This window comes from Acipenser ruthenus, chromosome 38 (assembly GCF_902713425.1).
Source record: "Acipenser ruthenus chromosome 38, fAciRut3.2 maternal haplotype, whole genome shotgun sequence".
NCBI classification, from domain to species: Eukaryota; Metazoa; Chordata; class Actinopteri; order Acipenseriformes; family Acipenseridae; genus Acipenser; species Acipenser ruthenus.
The window spans coordinates 9,021,757-9,035,220 of NC_081226.1; the positions used below are offsets into that span (position 1 = coordinate 9,021,757).

Genomic DNA, 13,464 nt, shown 5'->3' on the forward strand with positions numbered 1-13,464 from the left:
CAGCAGTCACAGCGTGTGGATCCGATTCCCACGCAGCTTCAGCAGTCACAGCGCGTGGATCCGATTCCTGTGTAGCTTCAGCAGTCACAGCGCGTGGATCCGATTCCCACGCAGCTTCAGCAGTCACAGCGTGTGGATCCGATTCCCACGCAGCTTCAGCAGTCACAGCGCGTGGATCCGATTCCCACGCAGCTTCAGCAGTTACAGCGCGTGGATCCGATTCCCGCGCAGCTTCAGCAGTCACAGCGCGTGGATCCGATTCCCACGCAGCTTCAGCAGTCACAGCGCGTGGATCCGATTCCTGTGCAGCTTCAGCAGTCACAGCGGGTGGATCCGATTCCCGCGCAGCTTCAGCAGTCACAGCGCGTGGATCCGATTCCCACGCAGCTTCAGCAGTCACAGCGCGTGGATCCGATTCTCGCGCAGCTTCAGCAGTCACAGCGCGTGGATCCGATTCCCGCGCAGCTTCAGCAGTCACAGCGCGTGGATCCGATTCCCACGCAGCTTCAGCAGTCACAGCGTGTGGATCCGATTCCCACGCAGCTTCAGCAGTCACAGCGTGTGGATCCGATTCCTGCGCAGCTTCAGCAGTCACAGCGCGTGGATCCGATTCCCGTGCAGCTTCAGCAGTCACAGCGCGTGGATCCGATTCCCGCGCAGCTTCAGCAGTCACAGCGCGTGGATCCGATTCCTGTGCAGCTTCAGCAGTCACAGCGCGTGGATCCGATTCCCGCGCAGCTTCAGCAGTCACAGCGCGTGGATCCGATTCCCACGCAGCTTCAGCAGTCACAGTGCGTGGATCCGATTCCCACGTAGCTTCAGCAGTCACAGCGCGTGGATCCGATTCCCGCGCAGCTTCAGCAGTCACAGCGTGTGGATCCGATTCCCACGCAGCTTCAGCAGTCACAGCGCGTGGATCCGATTCCCGCGCAGCTTCAGCAGTCACAGCGTGTGGATCCGATTCCCACGCAGCTTCAGCAGTCACAGCGCGTGGATCCGATTCCCGCGCAGCTTCAGCAGTCACAGCGCGTGGATCCGATTCCCGCGCAGCTTCAGCAGTCACAGCGCGTGGATCCGATTCCTGCGCAGCTTCAGCAGTCACAGCGCGTGGATCCGATTCCCGCACAGCTTCAGCAGCACAGTGCGTGGATCCGATTCCCGCGCAGCTTCAGCACTCACTGTGCGATTTTGGTCTTGGTATCCAAGTAGCAGAGGGTACAAACCGAATGAAACACTGTTTTAGATTTGCAGGCAGGTTCCCACCGAGGGAAAACGCAGTCTCTAGCTCTTCGTTTTACTTTTTTTTTAATTTCTTTAATTATGTTGAGGTTTTGAGTCAGTCTTGAATCTGGAATGCTAACGTAACCTACTCTACGCAGCTACACAGGTCACCAACTCCCCTTCTTCTGTCACACAGACATTCTTAATTAAAAGAGAAGAATCAGCTTTGTTTGTTTAGGCAAGACTGGCAGGTTACTGATATCTAGTCCTTTGAAGTAGTTTTAGGCTGTTTTGGGGGGAGGAAGGGGAAAGACAAACTTCATTAACATCACAGCATCTCAAGTCTCATAGGGTTAAGAATTGAAATGTCATGGTATGGTACATTCAATTACAACTACAAATGTCTCCCACAGAATCCAGGTGCATTATAGGCCATAATCATTTATTAGTTTTAGAATCATGATGAATTTACAAGACAAACCCTCCAGGCGGTTGTCCAGTAAGGACGGTGCAGTCTTGTCTCTGGGATGCTACATACCGGGGTCGGGATACTCGTTCCCATCAATGTATTTATTTTCAAGTCTATGCAGTTTAAATGCTAAACCCTGAAACTCATTCCCCACACTGAGTTATCAATTTCTCCTGACTCGTCCATCAGATGAGGTGCAGAATAGTTTCCTTTCTGCATATTCCCGCTCCCAGGCACTGACAGCATTGACAGCCTGAGTTAAACTGACAGCAGAGAAGCCTCTTGTGACGCGTCCGCGTCTCCGCCCACTTTCTGACACAATCAGAGTGCAAGAGAGATGAAGAGCATTTTTACCATTTAACCACCTAGCTGCTTATGCCGCGATTTCCATGTGGAGCGCATGCAAGTCCAAATTTGTCACTCTTGTGAGAATATATTTATACTTATATAATGCTGCCATTGGGGGAATTGCCAAAATAAATAGGCAGCTGGGTGGTTAAAATGTATGTTCTTAAGAGCGATACACAACACAGTAATCACACAGGGATTCATAATGCAAAGTTATTGTTTTTTCTGAATGAACATTGTCCTTAGGGTTTCTCTCCTGTGTGAATGTGCTGGTGTGCTTTCAGGGATTGTGTGTGACACAAACTCTTCCCACAGTCAAAGCAGATACGGTTTCTCTCCTGCGTGAATTCTCTGGTGTGTTTTTAGGTGTGATGACTGACTGAAACACTTCCCACAGTCAGAACAGTGACACGGTTTATGTCCTGTGTGAATTCGCTGGTGTCTTTTCAGGTTTTGTAACACACTGAAACTCTTCCCACAGTCAGTGCAGAGATACGGTTTCTCTCCTGTGTGAATTCTCTGGTGTGTTTTCAGGTGTGCTGACTGACTGAAACTCATCCCACAGTCAGAACAGTGACACGGTTTATCTCCTGCATGAATTCGCTGGTGTGTTTTCAGGTTTTGTAACACACTGAAACTCTTCCCACAATCAGAGCAGTGATACGGTTTCTCTCCTGTGTGAATTCTCTGGTGTCTTTTCAGGTTTTGTAACACATTGAAACTCTTCCCACAGTCAGTGCAGATACACAGTTTCTCTCCAGTGTGAATTCGCTGGTGTGTTTTCAGGTTTTGCAACACACTGAAACTCTTCCCACAGTCAGAGCAGCGATACGGTTTCTCTCCTGTATGAATTCGCTGGTGTGTTTTCAGGTGTCCTGAATAACTGAAACTCTTCCCACAGTCAGAGCAGCAATACTGTTTCTTTCCTGTGTGAGTTTGTTGGTGTATTTTTAAATGCCCTAGCTGGGTTAAACCTTTCCCACTGTCAGGATATTCTCCACTGCCCGCCCTCGCTTTAGCTGCTGGACTGGAACCTGGAAAATATGAACAGGAAAGAAAATAAGAGGGACTGCTTGTAGGCTTCGGGCATGTGGCTAGGTGGTGAAGTGGATTAAAGTGTGTGCATTTTAGCTGTGGGGTTTGCTCTGGGTTACACCAGTTTAAAAATGCAAAGTTAAACATAAAGCCTTTATGTGTGAAAGCAAAGTCAGTAAAGACTGATGCTGGTAAAACTGAGCCCTGGGATCAAAATCTGACTTTGAAGTTCTCCTGTAATGTTCCCGGTCTATTGCCCCTGACAAACCCAGATTACAATTATATCAGCATTAGATTTTAGAACTGAATTGAATCCCAATGATTATTGTTAAACATGAGAGGATGTTGCTTTTAGGTGATTTTAATGTACGTGTTGATGTCGCTGGAGACCCTCTTGATAGAGATTTTCTGGCATTGCTTGAGTCTTTGGGTTTCATTCAACATGTTACTGGTCCTACTCATATTCATGGCCATACGTTAGACTTGGTTATCTCTTGTGGTCTAATTATTCAGAATCTGTCCATCAATGATCTAACCATTTCAGACACCTATGCGGTTGTCTTTGAAATGTTATTTCCCGACTCTATGAAACAGCCACCATGCAGTATTACAACTAGATCTCTAAATTTATAAACTTCTAAAAAGATCCTGGAAGTTTGTCTGTTTTAGAATGTGCTCACTCTGGAGCGGTCGGAGAGTTGGTAGATAACTATAATGCCACTCTAACAATCACCTTGGATACTACTGCACCCTATAAACTGAAGAAATTATCTACAAAAAGATTCTCTCCTTGGTTCAATGATACAACACATACACACAAACGTATGAGTGGCAAACTAGAACGCAGATGAGAGCTACAGGACTTCAGGTACATTATCTAACTTGGAACGATAATCTTTCAAAGTACAGGCTGCCTTGTCTCTAGCTAGATGACACAAAAGTTTAGAAATCCACTTATTCATTTTTCTTTACAAATGTCCTCATAAGTGTCATTACTGATCTCCTTCTTAAAATATGTAAGGTTATCAGTGGTAGCCACACACCGCAGGAACTAGAATCTGAAATCATTTTTTAAATATCATGTATGGTCTTGATTTTATACAAAATTGTTTTACAGGTGCACATTTTTACCTTTATGAGAAGTGATTGGCAGGGTTTTAGATTATTATGTGAGTTAATGTATATATCCATTTAAAGCATCGAGTGTGAAACCTTTTTTAAAAGCTGAGTGTTTGTAAAACCTGGACATACCAGGGGTTACACTCTGACATTCAGTCAAATCTGAATTTACCCAACTAGAAAGCAAAACAAAAAGCAGAAAACACACACACATCTTCGTCTTTTTTTTTTTTTAATTGCTTTAAAAATATTTTTAATTCTTAACAAATGTAGTCTGTATACTTATGTACATACATATGTTAGAATATGAATAATGTCTGAGCAACAGCAAACATAAAAAAAATATATATTTCTGATTTTAAAAGAAAAATTGGTTTCAGAAAAATACTAGTGCACTTTGTCTGTAAAATATTTAAAAAAATAAATAAATAAATAAATAAATAAATAAATTATAGTAACTAATTAATAACTATATAAGTAATATACTACATTGAACCAAATTCATAAATGGCAAAATCAAAAAGGAACCAATAATGTAAAATAAATAAAGAAAGAAAGAAAGAAAGAAAGAAAGAAAGGAAGGAAGGAAGGGTAACAACACCAAAGTCAATATTGCAATATTGAAAGCGTAACACATTAGCCTACACTAAACAGTTGGACAGTGTACTATCCCTACACACACAAGTCTATTTACAACCAGGGCTTATTTCACATAACTAACATCTATTGAAAACTCAACAAGCAGAACCAGAGCGTTCCCAGACTCATGCACTGCAGAATCTTCATATCCGTGAGGAGAAGCTCGGAATCCAGGGGATAGTCTTCTCCTGGCATTCACTCCATCAACATCTTCTATAAAAATGTCTTCCATCGTATTTCTTTTGGCTCAGTAAGCGTTCGGGGTCTTGCTCTTTGATCCCGTGTTCTACGGTAATCTCAAATAACAACTGCAACCACAGATACTGAAATGCTGCACTGCGTCCAAAAACTCAACTCTATTGGTTAGGGGCTTTAGTGAAATACATTTTGATTGGTTTACATGCCTGAAGTTTGTCGCACAGACATTTCTCAACAGTAAAGGTTTTGTTCTGTTATGAACATTTTGGGTAGTTTAGTATGCTGTCAGGTAATTCTCTGTACTTGCAGAACGCATTGTGGTTGCTGACTCGTTCGGCAGAAAAAAATAAAAAAACACATTGATAAAAAATGAAATAAAAATATTGATCTTGAACTAGAGACCAGACTAACTGTTGTTTGTTTGTTTCTCTGAAGTCAGACGAAGTTTTTTATGCTAATTTAAAAAATAAAATAACACACGTGTCACCACATAGAAAGCAATTACATCATCAATCGATTTAGATCGAGATTATAATGGGCCGTCTGCAAAGGGTTAAGGTGTTCAGCTGTAAGGGAAGCTCCCTCGAATGAGCTGCCCAGTGCTGTAAGGGAAGCTCTCTCGAATGAGCTGCCCAGTGCTGTAAGGGAAGCTCCCTCGAATGAGCTGCCCAGTGCTGTAAGGGAAGCTCCCTCGAATGAGCTGCCCAGTGCTGTAAGGGAAGCTCTCTCGAATGAGCTTCCCAGTACTGTAAGGGAAGCTCTCTCGAATGAGCTGCCCAGTGCTGTAAGGGAAGCTCCCTCGAATGAGCTGCCCAGTACTGTAAGGGAAGCTCCCTCGAATGAGCTGCACAGTACTGTAAGGGAAGCTCCCTCGAATGAGCTGCCCAGTGCTGTAAGGGAAGCTCCCTCGAATGAGCTGCCCAGTGCTGTAAGGGAAGCTCCCTCGAATGAGCTGCCCAGTACTGTAAGGGAAGCTCTCTCGAATGAGCTGCCCAGTGCTGTAAGGGAAGCTCTCTCGAATGAGCTGCCCAGTGCTGTAAGGGAAGCTCTCTCGAATGAGCTGCCAGTACTGTAAGGGAAGCTCCCTCGAATGAGCTGCCAGTGCTGTAAGGGAAGCTCCCTCGAATGAGCTGCCCAGTACTGTAAGGGAAGCTCCCTCGAATGAGCTGCCCAGTGCTGTAAGGGAAGCTCTCTCGAATGAGCTGCCCAGTACTGTAAGGGAAGCTCCCTCGAATGAGCTGCCCAGTGCTGTAAGGGAAGCTCTCTCGAATGAGCTGCCCAGTGCTGTAAGGGAAGCTCCCTCGAATGAGCTGCCCAGTGCTGTAAGGGAAGCTCCCTCGAATGAGCTGCCCAGTGCTGTAAGGGAAGCTCCCTCGAATGAGCTGCCCAGTACTGTAAGGGAAGCTCTCTCGAATGAGCTGCCCAGTGCTGTAAGGGAAGCTCCCTCGAATGAGCTGCTCAGTACTGGAAGGGAAGCTCCCTCGAATGAGCTGCACAGTACTGGAAGACATTCTAGCTAAAATGATATTCTCTTGTCTCTATATGGCATGTTTGACTATTTCCAATTATTTTCCTGTTTTATTTATTCCATGTTATAGGTATTGTTCTTGTTATTATTACAATTACTGTTATTCCTTTTTGTTTTGTTTTTCTTTTTTGTTCCTTATATATTACATACATATATTACAATGTGACATTTCCAAATCAAACATGAAATACTGTACTACTGTTCCGGTAGACTATATAATTTAGTAGTTTCTTTGATTACATGATACTAAATAAAAGGTCTAAATTATGTTAATGTATTTTATTTTTATTATGCCTCAATCCTACAATTGTAGGAGATGCAAAGCTTTTGTCCATAGCTGTAGAGCCCTGTCTAATCCAGCCCCTCTACAAACCAGCATTCTAATTCGGTATGATTTTGGGGTCCCGATCAAATCCCTATTGAAATGAATGGTGTGATCCCCTCTACAGTCCAGAGCCTGGCTCTTCTGGAATCTGTCCCTTCTGCCTGATGTTGTGTATACACTACCATGTCCAGCCGGCTCCATTCTGAATTGTGCAGTTGTTGAACAGCAAATACATGTCTAATCATCCACACAGCGAGCGATCTCTTGAAAGAAAAGCTGAACAAAACACCAACTCAAAAGAGCTAACACTGAGAAACCCTGAATGCAGCAGAAAGTACCTGAATCCTCATGCAGGTACAGTACGAGCACATGAAGGTCTTTCTATTGGAATGGGTTAAAGAGGCTTGTGATAATAACAGGTGAAGAGTTTGCTGAAGCATTACTGTGTTTATTACATTGTGTATGTGCAGTAACACAGTTGTTTAGTGTTCAAATAGTTTAGTCATTTTTAGACCGGTATTCTGATTGGACAGGTTTTCAAGTAATCTAACCAATATGCTCCCTCCCTCTCAACCACACTGTGGATTTCACACGATCTAGAATGACAGTGTCACAGCTGCTAGGAGCTGGGGCTCCCAAGTGGTGCATCCGGTAAAGGCACTCCATGTGGAGTGCAGGATGCGCTCTATAGCCTGGACGTTGCCGGTTCGAGTCCAGGCTATTCCACAGCCGACCGTGGACGGGAGCTCCCAGGGGGTGGCGCACAATTGGCCAAGCGGCGCCCGGGGGGGGGGAGGGGGGTTTAGGTCGGCCAGGGTGTCCTCGGCTCACCACGCACCAGCGACCCCTGTAGTCTGGCCGGGCGCCTGCGGGCTTGCCTGTAAGCTGCCCGAGAGCTGCGTTGTCCTCCGACGCTGAAGATCTTGGGTTGCTGCATGGTGAGTCCGCAGTGTGAAAAAAAGCAGTCGGCTGACGGCACACGATTCGGAGGACAGCGTGTGTTCGTCTTCGCCTTCCCGAGTCTGCGCAGGGGTGGTAGCGGTGAGCTGAGCCTAAAATAATTGGCCATTCCAAATTGGGAGAAAATCATAAAAAATAATTGGCAACGACTAAATTTATAAAAAAAAAAAAGAAAAGCTACTGGGAGTCACTCACCTGCTAGACTGCATCCTGAATGGGAGCGTCCGTCTTCCTTTCCACCTCCTTGCGTGCTGTTGGGAGAGCCTTCCTCTCCAGCGCCTTGCTCTCTCACGCAGATTCTCTCCAGCACCACGCTACACTCCCGCAGGCGTACAGGCTCCAGCTCAGGGATGTTTGGTTTGAAGTCCTCGGATTCTTCCTTCCCTGGTTCCATGTGCTCAAACTCTACTTCAGGGGGCTCCTGTTTAATGCGGACAGTTTCCAGCACCTCTTCTTGTTTAACAGGAAGGGGTTCTTCTGTCTGGGGGATCTCCAATTCATTGTGTTCAGCTTTAATCTCAGAGACCTCTGACTGACTGCTGTCACATTGCATCTCACAGAGCTCCTGTTTAATGGGGAGGGAAGCCAGCCCAGAGAACTCCACTCTAATGGGGACCAGTTCAAGTTCAGGGAACTCCTCTTTAATCTGGACAGATTCCATCTCCACACTGTCCATGGCAGCACACGGGATTCTGTTTAGTAGCTACCAAAAAAAGAAAATTATTTATTTATTTAAATACAGTATTATGAAGAGCATTCAAGGGACAAACGCAATCTGGCCTTAATAGCAGGAGTGGCTTTACTATTGAAGAAACACAGAATTTCTTGTAATAACTTATTACAAGAAGGATTTTATCTGTTGAAAAAGTTTACTCAACTTATTTAACCTTTCTATATACAGTGTTTCCGTGAATTAAAGCATTTGTACTGAACAGATAGGAGATAGGAGACTTCCATAAGACCAGACTGGCAGATCTAGACTAGACTTTGCATTGTGCTTTCATGTCGACGAACACACGAGGCAGCCAATCAGAATCAGGCATGAAAAGGAAATAAACAAATCCTCCCTCCATCACAGACTTGCTTTGTTAACAAGCCTGGAACTGCCCAATCACGCACTCATTCGATTGGCTGTGCCTTTAAAGGGCGGGGTCTAGAGGCCCGTCACAGACCTATTGCTGCCAGTCAAACTGACGAGCGGCTTCAGTCTCTGCCAGTCAACTAGCTTTTGAACCCGTCTGACAGGTTTACCAGGTAATGGAAACGCTGCTATATTAGTCATGGTAGAATTATTTTGTGCAAACTGTTCTAACATATTTGTTTCAGTTATGTTAGTTACTTTTTTATATATTATATATACAGTCAACTCTCATTAATATGAATTTCAAGGGACCAAAAAATCATTAATTCTAATTATCAGGGGTCTAAAGCTAAATGAATACTGTGAGTTTTTATTGGAAGTATACATGGCAAATGAACTGCAGTTGAAATGTGCATGTCCCAGCTGCTGTGCTCATTCCTCAGGGTGTGTCTCATAGTGATTCCAGATTCAGGCACATTCTGATCACAGGCATTTTTAAAGCACAGAAGCAAGGCGTCCTCAGCGTCAGGTATTGAGCAAATCAGAAACGCTGACGACTTGCATGCAGTTTGCTGTTCATAGGCCTGTATTATTGTATCCCGTTATTTCAGAACGGTTTTCAAAGTGCTTGTGGGAATGTTGAAATCTGCAGCAGCATCTTTCTTTTTCTTGTACGGTGCTGCATTTTCCATCGCTTTCAACACCTCCACTTTTGCCTGCAAGGATGATACACATTTTTTGCTCTGGTCACTAATTTCGATGTTTCCTTGAAATGGCATTGATGTGTGCGCACTGTGGCAAAAGCATCAGTAATCTCAAAACAGCATTAAATACAGTAAGGCTGAACTGGATGCAAGTTAATACATTTCTCCAAAATACTGATTTTTGGGGGAACAATGCACCTTTATATATATATATATATATATATATATATATATATATATATATATATATATATATATGTGTGTGTGTGTGTGTGTGTGTGTGTGTGAGTACTAAAAGCATATAGAAGAGTCGACAATGCCTTAATGTTTACCAGAGCATTTATATTTTTATTATTATTTATTTCTTAGCAGACGCCCTTATCCAGGGCGACTTACAATTGTTACAAGATATCACATTGTTTTTTTACACAATATTTTTACATACCATTACCCATTTATACAGTTGGGTTTTTACTGGAGCAATCTAGGTAAAGTACCTTGCTCAAGGGTACAGCAGCAATGTCCCCCACCTGGGATTGAACCCACGACCCTCCGGTCAAGAGTCCAGAGCCCTAACCACTACTCCACACTGCTGCCCTATACTTCTAACTGCAGAAACACTGTGCTTCACTGATACAAGTTGAAATTAGTCTTTTAAATTGGTTAACTTTGAGCTGCTAAACAAGTATTAAATAAGTATCGTGGTTTAGAGAATATATACAGTAAAAAAAATTCAAGATCATTATTTTCTCTTTCATTTTTATTTGTGCATTTCTGAGTCGTCCTGCGTACCCCCTATGACCCTTATTTATTTACTTATTTATTAAGTGTTTCTTAATGTTCCTCATCTTGCTGGAAACAAAAGTGGGCATGTGTACTAAAAAGCTGATTGCATTTGCTGTACAATATATCGGAGCCGTTTTTCGTTCTGGTGTGACCAGGGCTTAATCAAGAACATTGTTTTATAAAGTCATTAACACAGACAGACGTGCTTATCTCTCAGCGCGCAATGCGTTTTCACGTGGTTTATATTCAATATGAATCTACAATCACGTGTAGTTTCGTACAGTATCTGTTCAGTTCAGTCGGGATTTATCCCAGACACTAGGAGAGCATCGAGAGGTTGCGCGCATCCGAGTTCAGCAGGTTAAACCACATCAACAACGAAAAGGCCGATAATACCACGAGAGAGAGGATGGCTATTTAAATAAACTATATTTAAATGGTTAACACATTAGACGTGTAAATTATTTAAGTGTGTCCCGGTGTTGAGCTTTGGAAAGCTGGTCACCCATACCGAGAACATCACCTGCCTGTGCTGCACACAAAAAGCATGGACCGTGCTGAAAACCTGCGGCTAACAGTAAAATAGCAGCAGGCAGAGGATTTCTGTCACAGGTCTGAGTTGTAATGGAAATTGAATCGGCCGTATTGTGGAGGCACACCAAAGATTGTTCATTCTGTCTCCGCAACACCGCTGCGTCACAAACAACACAACTTACTGTTGTTGTCGTCCACGCCTTGTCAACGGGAGCCCAACACCATTTATAAATAAATTAAATACAACTCCGCGGGGCTCGGTCGGGTTGTTAACTTCTGACTGGTGTCGTTATTGTTGTTGTTGTTGTTGTTGTCTTTGAAACGACGCTGTGTCTTAAATGTCTGCAGCAGGCACCCTTTTAATACGTCATTATGAGCTGCCTCGGTCACATGACATGTTTGTATTCCTCAGTGAAGCAGCTGTGTGAGCATATACTGTCAATCTGTATCCTTGTTAGGAGGGAGCACTCTTTCTGTTTCTTAGTGGGAGGGAGCAGTTCAGTCTCTGTGCCTCAAGCCTGCCCTGGGCTAACCCAGGGGGGAGTACTGAAGCCAGTGGTTTTTAATGTGATATTAAAGAAGCCAGTCAGTGTATTTGTTTTGTGTGTTTTTAATTCATTCTAAATGTCATCAGTCACAATTCATGAAAACCAGGGACCGGTTGCACAAAACACCTCCAGGTAACCCTTTACTGCACAGAGCACTGACATCATCATCATCATCATCATAATAAAACACTACAACAGTCTAGCAACAGTCTTCTCTAATCTCTTATTACACTGGACACTGCATTCATATGTTAATAATGGTGCAATGAGCCTCCAGCATGAGTCAGTGCAGCTCCACTGCAACATATCCTAACTCCTGCATTGGGAGGCAGTGGACACAACCCTTCATGTATTATCTACATGATTGGTCAACACAGAAAAAAGACTGAGACAGTACAGGTTTCCCCTCAGTAGCATTCTGTTTATATCACAATTACAATTAATGGAAGACGTTTGATCCTAAACTAAACACTTGGGGGTGAGTCTCTTCATTGGTAGTTAAACTGAGTTTACCTTTACTTCTTAGCCTGTTACTATTTCATTTCTAACTGCTTCAATATACACATCCAACCATGTGTTTCTCCCTGTGGAGGAGTCCAATGGTGCTTTCATTTCATTTGTATTCCATGTTTCACCCATATTCTGACTCTGTGTGTGTGTCATCATAAAAGTATTCCTCTAGCCTCATTCATCTTTCCCATTCTTTGAATTCTGTTATTAACTGATCCTTATTTATGTATCTTCTTGCTGTAGAAAAACCTCGAGCTCCTTGCATAGTAATGCTTTCTGTGAGGCTGTTAATGTTTTAGCAGATACATGACATGCTGTGTCCACTTCATGACCCTCAGTGATCTTCTCTTTGAAATGCTTTCTGTTGTGCACCTGATTGTTAGGTACTTCTTCACTAATGTTATTTAGGATGTTTTTTCCTCTGTTCCGCATTCCTTTCTTTTTGTGTGTATGTATTTATTTATCTTGATTCCGATTCCTTGCAGTTGATATATTTGATATCTATCTGTTACATTTTAGTATAATTAATACAGGTTTAAGGATCTCAGATCAATCACATGCTTACTTTAGTATCCTAGCAAGCAAAACGAAACTCAACAGATAAAAATGATTACATTTATTAAGGTTAACAAAACTAAGAAAAATATAGAAGTTAGAAATCATGGAACCAAAATTATAAGCATCAACACAAGAAGGAATAAAACATTTAAACAAACATTTTCATAAGCAAGCTGGCTTCAGTGTGGTTACGTACACGCAGACTTCAGTGTGGTTATGTACACGCAGGCTTCAGTGTGGTTACGTACACGCAGACTTAAGTGTGGTTACGTACACGCAGGCTTCAGTGTGGTTATGTACACGCAGGCTTCAGTGTGGTTATGTACACGCAGGCTTCAGTGTGGTTACGTACACGTGCACGCAGGCTTCAGTGTGGTTACGTACACGTGCACGCAGGCTTCAGTGTGGTTACGTACACGCAGGCTTCAGTGTTGTTACGTACACGCAGGCTTCAGTGTGGTTACGTACACACAGGCTTCAGTGTGGTTATGTACACGCAGGCTTCAGTGTGGTTACGTACACGCAGGCTTCAGTGTGATTACGTACACGTGCGCACATTATTCCTGCACATTACGTACAGTAATGAGGTTAGGCAGCGTGTGGTGTGTTGGTATGGAATAAATATATATATATAATCAGACAGAAGCGCTCGGGTTCAACACACAGTATGTTTTATTCACAGTGGCCACCTTGACATTTCTCTCCAGCCTCCAGTAGGTGGCACAATCGTACCACTGCTAACTACTATTACACCTCCCTTTCTGAGCTGAAGAAAACTATACTAATTGGCATATTATTGTTTTCCTATTTACCCCCCATTGTCCATACCTTTTTTTTTTTAACAGAACCACACTGCAAACAGGATAACAGTGTATTTTAACTAAACTATAGAAGGATGGGG

The 13,464-nt window shown here is 43.3% G+C and overlaps 1 protein-coding gene across 2 annotated transcripts; it reads right to left on the reverse strand.

Moving 5' to 3' along the window:
* Positions 1 to 558: 558 nt before the first annotated feature.
* On the reverse strand, positions 559 to 11,417 carry LOC131706983 (zinc finger protein 665-like). 2 transcript variants are annotated; one of them, XM_059008986.1, is made up of 3 exons: positions 11,130 to 11,395; positions 8,038 to 8,545; positions 559 to 3,072 (listed from the first exon to the last, which is right to left on the reverse strand). In XM_059008986.1, the coding sequence occupies exons 2-3, from the start codon at positions 8,516 to 8,518 to the stop codon at positions 2,354 to 2,356; spliced, it is 1,200 nt and encodes a 399-aa protein (XP_058864969.1). In that variant the 5' UTR covers positions 8,519 to 8,545; positions 11,130 to 11,395; the 3' UTR covers positions 559 to 2,353. The 2 variants fall into 2 exon arrangements, 1 of the variants encoding a protein (XP_058864969.1); XR_009310908.1 differs by lacking the exons at positions 559 to 3,072; positions 8,038 to 8,545 and adding an exon at positions 8,598 to 9,639 and having other exon boundaries at positions 11,130 to 11,417.
* Between the last annotated feature and the right edge of the window lie 2,047 nt (positions 11,418 to 13,464).

Bases quoted from the DNA above. Each gene is read 5' to 3' on its own strand.
- LOC131706983 (XM_059008986.1), bottom strand. From the start codon at position 8,518: ATGGACAGTGTGGAGATGGAATCTGTCCAGATTAAAGAGGAGTTCCCT. The intron at 3,073-8,037 runs GTGAGTGACTCC...CATATTTTCCAG, and splicing joins TTCAGGATGCAGTCTAGCAG to GTTCCAGTCCAGCAGCTAAA.